Source organism: Entamoeba invadens (assembly GCF_000330505.1).
Source record: "Entamoeba invadens IP1 unplaced genomic scaffold scaff_1105074725591, whole genome shotgun sequence".
NCBI lineage: Eukaryota > Evosea > Mastigamoebida > Endamoebidae > Entamoeba > Entamoeba invadens.
In genome coordinates this window covers 681,613-697,453 of record NW_004191750.1, presented here as the reverse complement: position 1 = coordinate 697,453, position 15,841 = coordinate 681,613, and the positions used below count along the sequence as shown (strand labels likewise).

At 34.7% G+C, this 15,841-nt stretch overlaps 6 protein-coding genes across 6 annotated transcripts; 3 read left to right on the top strand and 3 right to left on the bottom strand.

The window, feature by feature from the left end:
* Nucleotides 1–55: 55 nt before the first annotated feature.
* EIN_173930 (leucine-rich repeat containing protein, putative) lies at nt 56–2,630 on the bottom strand (the record flags this gene model as incomplete). Its single annotated transcript, XM_004184016.1, has 2 exons — nt 56–1,074; nt 1,142–2,630. The coding sequence occupies 2 exons, from the start codon at nt 2,628–2,630 to the stop codon at nt 56–58; spliced, it is 2,508 nt and encodes an 835-aa protein (XP_004184064.1).
* A 990-nt stretch (nt 2,631–3,620) lies between these two features.
* Nucleotides 3,621–5,171, top strand: EIN_173920 (hypothetical protein; the record flags this gene model as incomplete). The annotated part of the gene is made up of 1 exon (XM_004184015.1): nt 3,621–5,171. The coding sequence occupies one exon, from the start codon at nt 3,621–3,623 to the stop codon at nt 5,169–5,171; it is 1,551 nt and encodes a 516-aa protein (XP_004184063.1).
* A 69-nt stretch (nt 5,172–5,240) lies between these two features.
* On the bottom strand, nt 5,241–8,828 carry EIN_173910 (hypothetical protein; the record flags this gene model as incomplete). The annotated part of the gene is made up of 1 exon (XM_004184014.1): nt 5,241–8,828. One exon carries the CDS (start codon nt 8,826–8,828, stop codon nt 5,241–5,243), a length of 3,588 nt encoding a protein of 1,195 aa, XP_004184062.1.
* Nucleotides 8,829–9,958: 1,130 nt separating this feature from the next.
* On the top strand, nt 9,959–10,727 carry EIN_173900 (hypothetical protein; the record flags this gene model as incomplete). The annotated part of the gene is made up of 2 exons (XM_004184013.1): nt 9,959–10,193; nt 10,297–10,727. 2 exons carry the CDS (start codon nt 9,959–9,961, stop codon nt 10,725–10,727), a joined length of 666 nt encoding a protein of 221 aa, XP_004184061.1.
* Nucleotides 10,728–10,769: 42 nt separating this feature from the next.
* Nucleotides 10,770–14,985, bottom strand: EIN_173890 (ubiquitin ligase E3 alpha, putative; the record flags this gene model as incomplete). Its single annotated transcript, XM_004184012.1, has 2 exons — nt 10,770–13,430; nt 13,516–14,985. The coding sequence occupies 2 exons, from the start codon at nt 14,983–14,985 to the stop codon at nt 10,770–10,772; spliced, it is 4,131 nt and encodes a 1,376-aa protein (XP_004184060.1).
* A 234-nt stretch (nt 14,986–15,219) lies between these two features.
* Nucleotides 15,220–15,630, top strand: EIN_173880 (thioredoxin-3, putative; the record flags this gene model as incomplete). The annotated part of the gene is made up of 2 exons (XM_004184011.1): nt 15,220–15,365; nt 15,429–15,630. 2 exons carry the CDS (start codon nt 15,220–15,222, stop codon nt 15,628–15,630), a joined length of 348 nt encoding a protein of 115 aa, XP_004184059.1.
* Between the last annotated feature and the right edge of the window lie 211 nt (nt 15,631–15,841).

Here is a 15,841-nt window from a genome sequence, read left to right as displayed (position 1 = left end):
ATATTATAATATATAAATTAATAATTATAATAAAATAGAACATAACCCAAAGTAATTAGAATCTGCAAAGTACAATTCCGATATTATCAGGGATCTGTGTCTGCACACACGACACATACGCAGTATCTCTTAAAAGCGACACCAATTCACTTGTTTTTTGAATTCTTCTGTTTCTCTGTAAAATGTCCAATAATAAGGAATTTGAAACTTCATCCCAGACGCCATCAGTAGCCACTACTAAATACTGCTCGTCATCTCGTCTGTCACATACTGTTATGTCAGGCTTATGAGTGATGATGGGCTTGTTCTTGATATCTCCAACGGATCGAGCGACTAATAAGCCACATACTCGAGAACTTTGATCAACAAAGCCACCTTCACTTCTAATACGTACTTGTTCATGTCTGTCTGAAGTCTTGTGCTCCGGAGCCAATTGATGAATCCCGGACTTAGTTATGTAAACCCCTCTACAATCACCACATTGAGCTGTGTATATCTTCTTTGGTGTCACAAACACTACAGTGACGACGGCACCGTCTTTGATATCGTTGTCAACAAACTCCTCTTCGATTTTATCAAAAGATTTGAGGAGACAGTCTTCGATGGAGTCTTGTTGGTTATTCTCTTTAAATTGCTCATATAAGATCTTTGGGAAATTTTGGGTGAAGGAATAAGACGCTTGGAACCCCGAGTGCCCATCGACTGCGGCAAATAAGAAATGGTCTGGTGCTGCAAAGTGGGGAATACAAATGAAAGAGTCTTGCATCTCGTCTCTATCCGCACACATCTGTGCACCAGCACATGTGATTCGGACGGTTTTGAATTCAAGTGATTTGGAGAATCTGTCTAACAAAGAATACATTCGCTGTGTCCCACACCCATCAGTCCGTATCGTAAGTTCGGGCCCATGATTCGGGAGTGATGTGATGTCGTTGAATGAAAGATCCAACATCCGAAGTTTATTCAACTTTTTCACTTCAATGTCGCTCGTTGAGCGTTCAAGAGCGTTAAATGAAAGGTCCAAATAGATTAAGTTGTCGCATCCACTCAATTGGGGCGGTTCAGTCAAATAATCTATTTGTTAATAATTCAAAATACTATTAAGTATAGTTCTTATAATACAATAGAGACTGAGACAAACTGTTCGACAAATTGAGTTGTTCCAATTTGGGCAAATTGTTGACGTTCTGCGCAGAGACTAAGTAACAATTTGATAGGTCGAGTGTCTGTAATTCCTTCAAGCAACTTAGATCTGGTAAGTCCCTAATATGGTTACTTGCTATATAAAGCTTCTGCAAATTCGAAAGAGCTAAAATGACGTTTGGGAAGACTGCAAGGCCGTTATTAGAACAGTGCAGTTTAGTCAAATTGACCAAATTAGTCAAGTCGTTTGGTAGTGAGTTAATTGGATTACCAGCCAATACAAGCGCCTTCAAGTTAGTCAAATCGCCGATGTTATTTGTGATTGTGTGGATGCTATTAAATGACACGTCGAAATACGTCAATGTATTCATTTTCGAGAAGTCGTAGTCGAGAATCGTCATTCTATTGAACCCCACATTCAGATATTGAATTCTTGGCAAGTCTGGTTTCAATGGCAAATTCTTTAATTTGTTATTTGAAAAATCGGCGATGACCAGTTTTTGGGAGTTTGCTATCGACGAGTCGATCGACGCTATTTGGTTATGTCTTGCAAAGATCTTTTGAGCGGTACACGTCTTAGACATAGAAAGTGTTTGGATCACGTTGTATGAACAATTCAATGTGATCAAACTTGGAGATGTGACAGTGAGTGTAGTGAATTGGTTATACGACACATCCAAGTTCTCCAAATTTGACATAGCTGAGTAGTCCATAAAGAGGATTTGTGATTCGACTTTCGAGTAGAACAGTTCTCGGAGTGTTGGTAATGGGTCGAACGAGAATTTGATAGTCTGTGACGCGTGGAATTTCTTTAATCTCATCGTTGTGAAATTACTTGGGACTGAGGAGATCGGGTTGTTCGAGATTTGTAAGAATGTAAGGGACGACAACAACGCAAAGGTGTCGGGGAGACTCTCCAGCTTATTATTTTTGAGGTCCAAATATCTTAAAGATGATAAATTGGATATTGAGTCTGGGAGATGGACGATGTTATTAAATGAAGCATTGATCTGTTTAACATTAGGGCAATCCAAATTTGGGAGGTTCGATAAGTCGTTTTGGGAGACATCCAAATACGTCAGGGATTGACAACTATACGAAAAGTCAGTCAAAAAGTTTGCGGACAAGTCGAGTCGAGACAAACACGTTGGCGGCGTTAAAGTGCTTAATTTGTTCGCACAAATTTCTAGACTCGAAAGCCCTTTCATTGAAGTAAGTGATTGAGAAATAGTACTGATTCTGTTTTGGTTCAAACACAACGTTTCAAGTTGAGTCATTGTAAAAAGTTTCTCATTGACTTGAACAATTTTGTTACAAGCAAAGGAAAGCTTTTTAAGAAAATTAAAGACTGTGACGGTATCGGGAATCGCCTCAAACTCATTGTTCATAAATATCAACTCTCCGATGTTTGAAAAAATACTTTGGTTCTGTGTCAACTCACGTGGAATGTCTGTTAGTCGCAAATCGTTGCGCTTGACTATGGTCATTGGTTTTGCTTCATTTTTAGTTCTATTTGGAGTTTATGGTATCGATGAATGTTTTTACTTCATTTTTTACTCTGAATTGACATTTTTGAAAGTTCTTCTTCTGTTAGTATGAAATGGAGACTCATTCGACTAGTTATTATTATGGAATTCATTACTACGTTTTAATAGTTATTTTTATTATTTTTATAATATTTTTTATTAATTTTTTCTGATTGCAACATTTTTGTTTTTACAACAGACAAATAGTTAAAAAGAAACCATTTAATTAACCAATTAACCATAAGTTGATTTATAATAATTTCAATAATTCAAATTTTTTATTTATTTTGGTATATATAACATTTTTGTTTTTTAATTCGTCTTTATCAAAAAACAGAATTAAATAACAAAATAATATATATATATTTATTATTATAAATATTAACAACTTTATTATAATATTATAAGGTATAATAAACCATTTAGTTTATTATACCTTAGTATAATAAATTAACTTAATATATTATTAATGTTGAATTTAGTAAATAAATTTAAGTGTTAAGAAATAAAAAGTAACATGACTAAAATTATAAATTACTTTAACGATTTCAAAGATCTTTTTATTTAAAACTTTCCATCTAAATAAAATTCAAATAAAAAAATAGTAAAGCGAACCATATTTCTATTTATTTGAATTACAAACAAAAAAGAAATGTTTAAATAATGAAAAGAATTGGTCATATACAAAACTATCAAAACCGAATATTTTATACCTAAGTGCCACATTTGCTCTTTTTCTTATTCCATTATTAAAAAAAATAAACTACCTAATACCATTAATAAATACTTAATTGATTTAATAATAATACCATATTAGAATTAAAATAATAAAAAAGTCAATTCGACAACAAACGAGGCAAATCGAGTGTATTGACATTTTTGAGCCATGTGCAATTCTTAGTAAAAACAAAAACCAAAGTTTAGTAAAACAATTAAAGCAAATCAGTTTGGATGGCTGAAATCCCCAACGCACAATCTCAGCTGAAGTATAATACAGTTAGTGTCTACAAAAATCGCAAATTCACCGAGCGGTCGATTTCGATATTTAAAAACAGTCGCGGCCGCTATGTCTTAGCCGTCGGGTCAACTGAATTTGATATGAAACTGTCAGTAGTTACACGGCGTCTTGACGAAGATCGCATCGAAGACGACATCGCCGCCTTATGTTTTCGTGTGATATCCGATCGTGTTTTTATCGTGAAATGTTCGAATTTAGAGTCGCTCAACTTTTGGTTGTGTTCGATGTTTAATAAGACGGAGATACAGGGTTTCTATGGGATTCCCCTTCGTGTTGCCATTTCAAAGTCTCAATGGCGCTTTCCTCTTCCTTTATATAGATCTTTACAGTATTTAGAAAACCACAAAGGCGATGAATTAGTTGGAGTTTTTCGTCTGTCTGCGGGTGCGCAAGAGATGAAAGAAATTCGGTCCAAATTTGATCTTGGCAAAGATTATGACCCCGAAGGGTTTACTGATTGTGTGTTAGCCTCTTGTGTAGTGAAAGATTATTTACGCGCGTTACCGGAGCCTTTGATACCATTTGATTTGTATCAAGACTTCATTGCAATACCAACAAGAAAGGATGGGAAAGCCTTTGTTGAGAAACTTCCTCTTGAGAATCATAACACCTTGTGGTATTTCTTCTCCTTCCTTCGGCGCGTCATCGAAAAAGAAAAAATCAACAAGATGAATTCGTTCAACATTGCAACGTGCATAACATTGGGGATATGTAAAAAGCCTAATAACATCGCTATTTCCGACTTGGAACACCTCGACAAATCACAGAGTGCCGTTGTCTTCCTTCTCGACAATTTCGACGAGGCGTTTGGTGACATTGAAAAGTTGAATTTAATTGAAGGGATGTCGGTGCCGTCATATCCAATTCAAATGGGGATTGAAGTCGCAAAGACTTCTAAAGTCATTGAAAAGATGAAGGAAGAAAAGAAGAGTTATCGAAAGAGTTTAAAAAGTGGGCAGTTCAGTAAAAGCCCAGCTATTCCAATCTTCACTACGGAAAGCGCTCAAGACGACTCGAGCTCCGATCGACAAAGTCTGGCTTGCATGCCACAAAGTTTGTTATCTCCGCGAACTACAACGAGTGCGCGTGAACTTTGGCCGCGACGAAGTTTAGACAGAAAAGGTGTCGACATCAATGAGAGTGAAAGTGAGACGGCATCGACCGCCGCAAAAGATGACACAAAGTCGTCGAAAAATGGGTCTGACAAACGAAGTCTCGATGAGAACAAAAAGCGGATGAAGATCTCCGTGAGCATCACAAAGTCATCGCCATCGCTTGTGACACTGAAACGGACGGAGAAGACCACCGACTTGACGTGTGAAGAGCTGAAAATGATTATTAAACAAAAGGATAGAGATATCGATGAACTGTTGGTCAGAGTGAGAGCTTTAGAATGTAAAATAGAACAACTAAGGAACGATAAGACTGATAGAAGTGAAAGAAGTGATCGATCGGATAAAAGTATAAGTGAGTCTATTGAATAACTAATTTTTTTACTGTTGTTGAGTGTTAGAAGTGATAATAGAGACACATAAAAACATGTGAATTAATAATTAAAACAAATGATTGTACCTTACTTGTTGAGTGTATTGATACCCTTTAATTATACAAAGGATCAGTGGAATGATAACTACGAGAACAAGAAAAGGCAGGAGAAGGAAGAATAAGTAGAAGAGATCTACTTTACTTGTATCTTCAGGATTAATTATGCACTCTTCATCATCTGGCGTGTTACTGAGAAAAAGGATGTTGCCACAAACAACAGAGATATGTGCGTGTTCATTTTCTTTGAGAACGGGATCTTTAATTGATATTAAGTCAAGACGCAAGTTATTGCCTTTTAATATTTGAGTTGGTTTGATGGAGTCTACATACAATTGTATTTGAAGAGATTCTAAAGTATTTTTAGTAAGGTCTAATACTGTATTGCCACTCTTATGAATTGCTAATATAGACACATTAAGCTTTTGAATTGCAATTTGTGATTTTGGAGTGATGGAGATGGAATGAGAGTTAATAACATGAATGGCACTCTTCTCTGTAACAGTGATGTGTGGCACAGAATCGCCTCTATTCATGAAATATTGTATATCACACATTCCAAATTCAGTGAATGTATTTAATTTATTGTCCACTTCAAATAAGTCAGTTATACATTCATTGATAAATACACTCCCTTGTATTTTAACACTCTTTGCAATCACTTTTCCTTGTATAATAGACCCATTTGAGACGATCAAATTTCTTATATTAAACAAGGAAACACCACTACTATACCCAGAAGCATTGACATCACAAAAATCACCTCTACATGGACACCCAAACTCTACCCAAACTCCTTCATTCATGTGACATAATATAGGGGTTCTCGCCATTTCCTCTGTTGCTATGTAAGACCTAAACTCATCAACATATGCGTTGACAACACGCTTTGCTTGAATAAGTCCTGTACTTGTTGCTTCTACTAACATTCCATACCCTTTTCCTTCATACACAAACTCTTCCATAGATATCAATTGTGATGCTCCAAGAACAACAAGCGGACTTTGAAAAGAGTCCGACACTACAGTCATCATTTTACATGAAATTCCATAGGGCAAATTAATAGTTCCGTTTGTAATTGTAATCAAAAGTGCACTCTCGATCTTTGGAGAAAATGTTAAAGACGAGTTTGTTGTAATGTCAAGAGACGCTGTGTTAACAGCATTTATATACAATTCTTTTGTTGTATATATATTGCATTTGTTACCACTAAAATTGGCGCTTGTTTTGATGTTTAAAGTGAGTTCTGAAAAATCGAGAGCAGTAACACCAATTTTCATTAAAATTTCTTCTTTTCTGTTTGTGTCTGGAGACTCAACAAACGTTTGGTTCTTTTTCAAGACAAAGTTGTGTATTGTTAAATTTCTAACAACCTCAACAATTGTGTTCTCTGAGAGTAACAGACTGTGAAATACGCCATACATGTTTTTAATATGATTAATTCGTGTTGCATCTATATTACACTCTATTTCCCAATTACCAGATGTTTCTTTGATAAATCCACAAGGACATTGTATATCAGAATATGCAGAAGGTATATCCAAATCAACACTTTGATGTGTTACAACACATGTTTTTGAACCACATGAATATTTTTGAATCGGAATGTTGCATATAATAAGAGTGTCTCCACATGCAAATTCACAAACATATTGAGTTGGAGTAAAGTCGGAGCAAGATACACTCTTTTCAATACTCTCTAATTTCATAAATTCAAAACACGAATTCGTTTTGAAATTAGTTAATGTGTTTGATGAAATTTGGACGTACTCTTTAGACTGACTGATAAATGGCGGAAATTTCTGGTCGACCAAAATAAACTCTGTCAATACGAGTAACACAGAACTCGACTCTAAAAACGTTACTTGTGTCGAGTTAAAAACCACCACTTTTGGTTGAAAAGTGTCATGAATGATGAGTTCCTTGCACTTCAAAATAACACTTTGAATTTTGTTGATATTGCTTTTCTTGAGCAATTCAAGAGTTCCAGTGCCTGTCACACTCCCAATGGTACTCAAAGAGTCGATACTTAGTGTTTTTGAGAGTGTTATTTTTACTGTTTGTACCGAGAATGTTGAAGAGTGAATTGAAAAGTCACCTTGCACAGTCAGGCGATTTGCTATTGTTATTACACTGTTTGAAAATACACAAGAATTTGTGTTAATAATAACATTTACTTCATTAATAGAACCTTCAAAAAATGGAGTTTGGACAATAAGAGTACATTCTTTATTTTCAGACAAAGAACACGGACAATGTTTTGAAGTGCTTAAAAGAGAATCGTACGAGTCCGGATCATTATACTTTGAGCCAGTCAATACACACACTTTAGGTTTTTCAAAATATTCACACTGAAGCGAACAGTTCATTTTATTTCCAGACGTTACAAGCAAAGTGTTATTACACAACAGTTCGGTGTTATGTGGTACATGTATGTTTATTGGATTAGAAGTTATAATAAGAGGAATCATATTCAATTGTTCAAAACACTCGTCAAGCATTAACCAACTCTCTGAGTCATTCAACGGAATTGAGTCGTTGTTTATCGTGAATGTCTCAGTTTTCAAAAATGGAGTTGTGTAATTTTTGTCGCATGAATTTATCACATGAACTATTTCTGTCACAAAATTTTCACAAAATAAGTGAGAATCCATTTCTATTTTTAGACTCTTTATTGCGATGTTTTTTGCGGTAAAATTTGATATCTTTTGGCATTGTAAAAGGTCGAAAGAAAGACGACTTTGATAGACCTCGAAATTTGTCGCATCCAAGATCAGTTTTGCAGCATCGATCAAAAGTGAGTCGGTTTTGACATCAAGTGTTCTAAACATGACGTTGCTGTCATTCGCGATTCTTAAAACATGCGCACTGACTTGATTAAAATGGTTGTCATCCATTGCGATACCAATCCAACTCATTGTTTTTGCATTTTTTGATATTATAATTTCCTCGTAATTACCTATAAGTGGGTTAAACGGCAAGTCAATAAAAAGACTCATGCCATCAAGTGTATATACATCAACGCCAGAACATTTCACTTGGACACCATTATTTCCAAAAAGTATTTGTTGTGTAGAAAGACACACAAATGGTGGGCACTTAGTATTCTCGTTTGAAGTTACTGAGTATGTGAATAAAGTATCAAACGAGTACTTTTCGTACGAAATAGTGTCTATATAATCAACTGTTGTTATTCCCATCATACCACAATTAATCTTTACTTTGTCTGAACTCTTTGAAAGTGTTATTGGAAGAGCGGACTGTACTAATATTTTATTTGAACAATTCTCTTCAATTGTATTTATAACAACACCTACTCTCATGTAATCTGTTGATTTGATTTGAACCAAAAAATTGCAAGGAATTCGTGTGAAATTAAGCACAATATTATTTTTTGTTTCTATGTGTAAAACTCCCTTCATTATATTAATATCAATAGTCATATTTTCTTTGATTGTTAAAGTCTCATTGTTTCTTTCAACCTCAATTCGTCGTGTCTCGGGCGTTTCTGTTGAAAGAGCATAACTGAAAAGAAATAAGAAAAAAATGAACATCCAATTGTTTATATTTTCAAGTTTTTTGAAATAGTCAAAAAACATTTTATATCACATTATAAACTTTTATAAATTGTTATATTTTTCTATCAATCCAATATTATTATTAATTAATTCAATATGAATTAATTATAATATTAAAAATTATATACAATAAAAAGCATCTATTTGTAGGTTTTATATTTGTGGGTCAATGGACCAATCAAATGCAAAACCCACAAATAATTAATTTGTTGTGGAACCTTGAATTTATATACATTTAAATAAAAATTATAGTATTTTTATAATTAAAATACTCTAATATTAATAAAATCTTTCATTTTTTATGTATTAAATATTAAATAGAATTTACTACACAATTCCATGATAAACCCACAAATATATATTTTTCTCTGTTTAAAAACCCACAAATAGATGCTTTTTACTGTAACATATTATCATGTTATTAATTTTTAGGTAATCAAAGCAAAAAAATACCCACTTAAAAAGTTTTTTTAAAATAAAAACTAGCTTTTGGGATAAACTAGTTCAGGTGTTGTTCTCCAAATAATTCAAACCATTTTATTATATTTTATAATTCTTTTAACTTATTATGTTTTCAGTATCAATTATGAGTTTATAAAACAAAAAAAATAACAACTTGTTTTTCTTTTTTTCAAAAAAAAACAAACTACACATTTGGACCCGGGTTTGAAATTGAATGATTATTTATAAATTCCAACCATTTCTGCATTTTACTGTAATGAAATCTTCAAATTAACAATTAATATTGTCTTTGTTCATAATGTTCTCACTTTTACTACACAGTTTTGGTATATTTAAAGAAATCGTCCGTTTAGTGTTTTTTTTCATAATTTTCTAAGGAACTGTTATATCGGTAAAAAGTCTTTTATTTTTAAATTAAAATACCTTTTTTTTGAAGTTTTAATAGTATAATTTATTAAAGTTGTAATAAAATGTATAATACAGTTTGAAATTTTTATGCAATAATATATTTTTGTAATAATAAAAATAAGTACCATACTCTAAAATATAATTTTATTAATAAAAACTATTTAACTGAAATGATAATTTAAATCAGTGTTTAAAATAAATCCGTTAAAATTATTCAAATAACTTATTAATATAAACATTGTTGTTTATAATTTGACTAAAAAAAACTAAAAAACGAATTTATGGAAGACCAAGCAACGGAGCACAGCGAAACCGACTACGAAGACCCTGAGGAAGAGATCATATTGACCAAAGTGGTATTTATAGGGATAGATAGAGACATCCCACATCAAATGATTAAATTATACCTTCAAACTCTCAACACCAAAACTGATAACCTCAAAGTCGATGATGAAAATGCAAACCCAATCAGTGTTTTAGTTGGCGAGCAACCACTTGAGCTTCTATTTGTTTGTAGTTTGTGTACTTTCGCTATTAAATAATAACTATAATATATACTATTTTTACTTTACTTTTACTATTTGATTGTACCTTCACAATAGGGCAATTTAACAGACAGATGGAAAGGACATGTATGGGTGTCTTACAACAACACACCTCAAAAATGCGAGTTATATAGTTCTATACTATTACACCGACAACAGTGAGTCGGCGAATGATCTTGAAGGGTGGGTCAAGGAGATACGGAGGTATTGTGAAATAACAACCTCAATCATTATAGTAGAATTTGGGGACACCACGGAGAAAACACGACCAAACATAGAAACAGCCAAAAGCCTCTCGAATGAACATCAGCTCCATCATTCTCTAGTTAAAAAGGATAATGACTCCTTAGTCAAATTTCTCAGTAATATCATCAACGAAAACATCACAAAAGAGGCAATTAACACAGCAGAAGAACCCACAGAATCTCCACCACAAAAAAGGGGTGTTGTACACTCCAGTAATTGTAATATGTTCTTCTCTTCTTATTTTGATTGTTTTTCATAGAATTTTTCGATGAAAAAATAGAAATTACAACGAAATAAAAATTCAATGCAATTTAGGCACGTAGAAATCTAGTTCGGGGCTCGACGATATTTCACCATTCATGTAAAACTTCTCGATCTTTTCAATGAGCTCTCTATTCAGGTTGTAACTCTCTTTGAAGACATAAGAAGAGTCGGGAGACTCTCCAAACCGATCGATGTAGATCCCCTTCACAAACGAATGAATGCGTGGAGTGATGATCACCATAGTAGCCGAGTGAACGAGAAGGTAAATCCCAACCGATCCCGAACATTTCTCCATATGGTCGAAAATAGGTTTATCGCTGTGAACATTGTCATCTCTCCGTTTACCATCTTTGTAACACAAAAAGCACCCGCAAGTCATACATATAGCACAGTTATATATGATCTTCGATCCAGAAATCCCACACACGGCACATCGCCCATTTTGTGACTCGTTAATTAATTGTTCATATGTCTGTGGCAGATGAATGAAAGAGTACTTCTGTGGGATTGTCGGCTGAATGAAGTCCCCGACACCCCTACACCCATTAGTCACACACAACTGAGTTATTAAAGTTGTTGGAAATGGATGTTCTGTTTTCGACTGAATGAAGTTCCCATCTATCATTCGAGTCAACAAGTCCAATTGCTTCATGAACGTTTGACTCAACTTCTGTACTAATTCATTGACACTTTGGTTCTCGTATTCTTTAAACATCTCTTCTCGAGGTAAATATGTTTCAATCGGAACAGTGAGGTGGGTGTGTTTGTGGATTTCACTGTAGACTGCGAGGAGGTGGTGCATGCATCCAATCGTCACAAAGACAGTCCATTTACTTTTGTCGAGTAAAAACCCTCGTAATATCTGCAACAGTGGATTCTTCGCTGCACTGAAGATTAAGAGTTGTTTCAGTACTTCTTGTCGGTACTGAATTGTCAGACTTTGAGAGACTATTTCCGCTATTCTATAATACGAATATAACAAATCCATATGATCTAACACTCGACATGAATATCCGCTCCGCATTTGAATTTCAATGCTCATGAGAGTTGACGCGATGATACTCGTTATCGCCAAAAATGCACAACTCAACGGATTTTGAAGATCATATTTGACACATGACGTCAAAGTCCTTGTAATTGAAATGTTCACACTCTTGCTCTTGTCGAGTTCCTTTGGAGGTTCCAAGGCGGCCGCAATCTTTTTCACTTCTTCAAAGATATCAAACACGACACTCTTCTCCCCTATTTGCTCAAGCTGAATGGGTTGCCTTTGGAACTGTTCGACAAAGATATTTGAAAGAGCTTTACACATCGGGCATCCAACTATTTTCGACAAATAGATATTCTCCTCATTGCCACTTCTTTCATAATGCTCGTTGTAACACTGCAAATGAATTTTCTGTGGACACGCAGTGATAATTCTGAACTCTTGGTCATCTCGACTTTCATTCCATAACGGATTCCGATGGGGACTCCATTCCCACGTCCCATTCTCAAACCCATACGGCTTCTTCCAAAGACTTGTCGTGTTGTCCCCAAGCACATTCTCATGCGTTTCAATGAACTGACACGCTCTGATAGCATCACAAACTTCAATGTGTGCCTGGAACCCTAAATTATCCTTCGAGCTACAGATGCAACAGATCTCTGATGTATCAGCGTCGGGGGTTTCCGTTTGTCCAACTTCTTTACAGACATGACTCTCATCAAACTTTTTTAATTTGTTCCTCATCTTCTTTAATGCGCTCTCCTTCGCCAATTTCAATATTTCTTTGTCCTTCGAGACATTTGGTTTGCGGACAGTTAAAAACCCTTTGAGTAAATCGTCGAGTGCGGTGTTCTTCGACAAGTTCGCAGTGACTTCTCCGACTTGTGTATTACCCGCCAACCGTCTTCCAATTTCAAACAACAATTGTTTGTGGGTCTCGTTGTATGTTATACCCTCACAATATGATATTCTGAGTCTCAGAAGCAGTTCAATGTCTGCAATGACATCAGGGTTATTACACCAATCCAGAAACTTACACATCAGTTTTGTTAATGTGATTGAATGAAGTAAATTGAGGAGATTCTGCTTCATTTGTGGACTTCTTTTCTCATACATATAGACTTCTGGAAGTTTGTTCTTCATCTTAAGGGCATGTTCCGTCTGAATTTTCTCGCGATCGACTGAATTAATGTATGGGAAAAAGGGATTCACAAATTTCCACAGTTCTGGCTTTAAAGATAGCCGCTTTTGAACTTCAGAAACTTCTTCTATGACAGCATCGAGTTGAACATCTTTAGCATCGCCATGCGGAGTTCCACTAAACAGTTCGCTTGCTACTGTGTGTTGTGCTGCCAACAAGTGAATGAAGTTATAAACAGTGTGGTCATGATAATTCAATTTTGATGAGAAAATTGGGTCTGAAAACACGTTGTACACTGTTTGTAAAAATGATATGGCACCCGCTACACACTCATTCACTTCTTCAAGTTTCCCTTTCTCCGTGTTTTCACTCATGTATTTGTCAAACAAAGGTACCTTATTTACAAACATCATTACATCAAGTAACTGCAGTGGATCAGATGCGGCTAGTTGAAACAAGAATGTGTCCGCTTCAAGTTGATATCCACAACTCGTCAGCCGACACAACTTTTTTAATTCAACAGAGTCTCCGTTCTTTCTCCACAACGCTAATTCAGACTCTGCAAGAAACTATTTTTTAGTAAATAATACTATAATGTTATAATAATTTATTATTATATAGAAACTCCGAGTTAAGTCCATTGAAGTAACAAACTTGTTGGAACATTAAAGGGTATGTCAAAATGTCCGTTTGATATGGAAGAGTTCTGTAAAATTCTAAAGGGTCTTTGACCAACGAGATGCCAAACATTGCAAAAGTGAGTGACGGGTAGTACATTGAAATTGGTTGATTAACTCCCACGACAGGTTCTTTGACTATTGTTTTGTGATACTCTTCTAAATATTCCTTTAAACCATAACAAATTGCTTTTTTCACGACGTCTGGACTTGAATTTTGAAGCGACAGAATACCAACATTAAGAAAAGTTTCTTTGACTTGGAAAGGTGTGTAGTCCAAATGATTTTCAAATTGGACGTGTTCGGACATCTGCCGATATTCTTTGTTAAAGAAATTGAGTGAGTTCAAGCAGTGAATGTAATTGTTCAATACCATTTCGTTCTCAAAGAACTTCTCTGGTGCCGAGTTAACAATAGTAAACAGTTCGTTAGTGAAGACATTCATCACATCTATTTCACTCTTCGAGAGTTGTCCTTTATTGATCTTCTCACTGAAAAACGTTTGTATGACTCGCAAATACGACATTACACGTTCAACTTTTCCAAAGAAGAATTGTTTATTAAATGGCGTGTTTGATGTAAATTGACACGCCAATTTATTCAAGTTGTCAATTGTCACTTGACACACATCACCCGAATTCACAACACAAATGAAGTTGTCAATAAACATTTCATACAACCGCTCGACGGTTTTGTCATCACTTAGAAACCCTAATATTAACAGTGAAAGTTCATCCGCAAACAATTCACAGTCGATCAAACAGACATCCAGCAGAAATTCGTCAACACCAAAATCACTTGGAGTTTCTGTGAGAAGTCGACAGTTGTATCTTCCTTTCATTCTCTCCATCAAATTGATAAATCGGAACTCAAACAAATCGATCTCCGTGCATTTCCTAATGATTTTTAATACAGTCAAAACCCCATATTGAAGGACTTGCGAGACTACTTCCTTGTTATGGACTTTGACAAAAATGGATTGCAATGTCTCCACTAACAGTCTTAAGACTATTTCCATATTCTCATCAAAACTACTTTTGAATGGTTCCGGTGTTATCTCGTCGACATTCTGTGTCATGTGTTTCCCATGATGTTTACAATTCCCACTCACTTTCCACGATAATTCACTCCCACAGTCACATGCACCACCTATCCCACTCTTCTGCAATGAGTAATCATGTCCTTTGTGATCACCATTTTGAAAGCACTCAACACAAATGCACGAGTTCGGGCCCGTCTGACACGTTCGACAACGGTATATGAACGACTGCTCCCCGGCACTCCACACGTGGCGACACCGATACGAATGACATAAAGGTTCACACATCTGGTGGACTTGGTCTTGTGATATGTTCGAAAAAATTTCGTTGACTATTTTGCTTGGAATCTGCGAATCAAAGTTTCCAGTGAGAACGTCAACAACATTTCTCTTGAGGCTGTCGGACATTTTATTTTTAAAGATCTTCTCTTGTTCTTTCATACTATAAATATATTATATGTATTTATAGTTTAATTATAATAATTATTAGTTTCATAAATATTTAAAACCATTTACAGTTTATTAATGGTAAAATAAACTATTATACGATAATTTGGATAACATGAATAAATAACTCAGATGAATAACAAAAAGAGTTGTGTAATTCGTTGAAGTAATTAAAAGAAACTCAAAATTAATTAGATGTCACTTCCCTCAGTAGAATATGTATTAAAAAGTAAACCATATGTCGAAGTTGTCACACTCACTGCGTTCAAAAAGATATTATCAGAGAACCAATCAGTCGCAGTCGACTTTTTTGCGACGTGGTGTGGGCCATGTAAAATGATGTTTGTTTTTTTACATATTTATTAACTTTGTTCAAACAGAAAAGAAAAAGAATTAAGTTTCAGGTCCCCAATATTCATTGAAATGGCGAAAAAATATCCTCACGTGAAATGTGTTAAAGTCGACGTCGATCAAGGACAGGAGGTAGCACAAGAATACAGAGTGACAGCCATGCCTACTTTCAAGTTTTTCAAAAGAGGAGTTTTGGTCGCAGAGTTCTGCGGCGCAAATCCTCAAAAACTCGAAGAAGAGTTCAAAAAGTTATAACTCATTTTTTCTTCATTAATAAAACTCATTTCTTGGTCTAGTTATTTGTATTGTTGTTTTATCATATTTTTAATTATCGAAGATCAAATTCTCTATTTATATATAATAATAATTCAAATAATTTTAAAAAATAAATTTTGCCATTCATATAGTAAATATGTGATATATAAAACTATAGAGTTGATATTGACAATAATTCAAAAATTTCCAC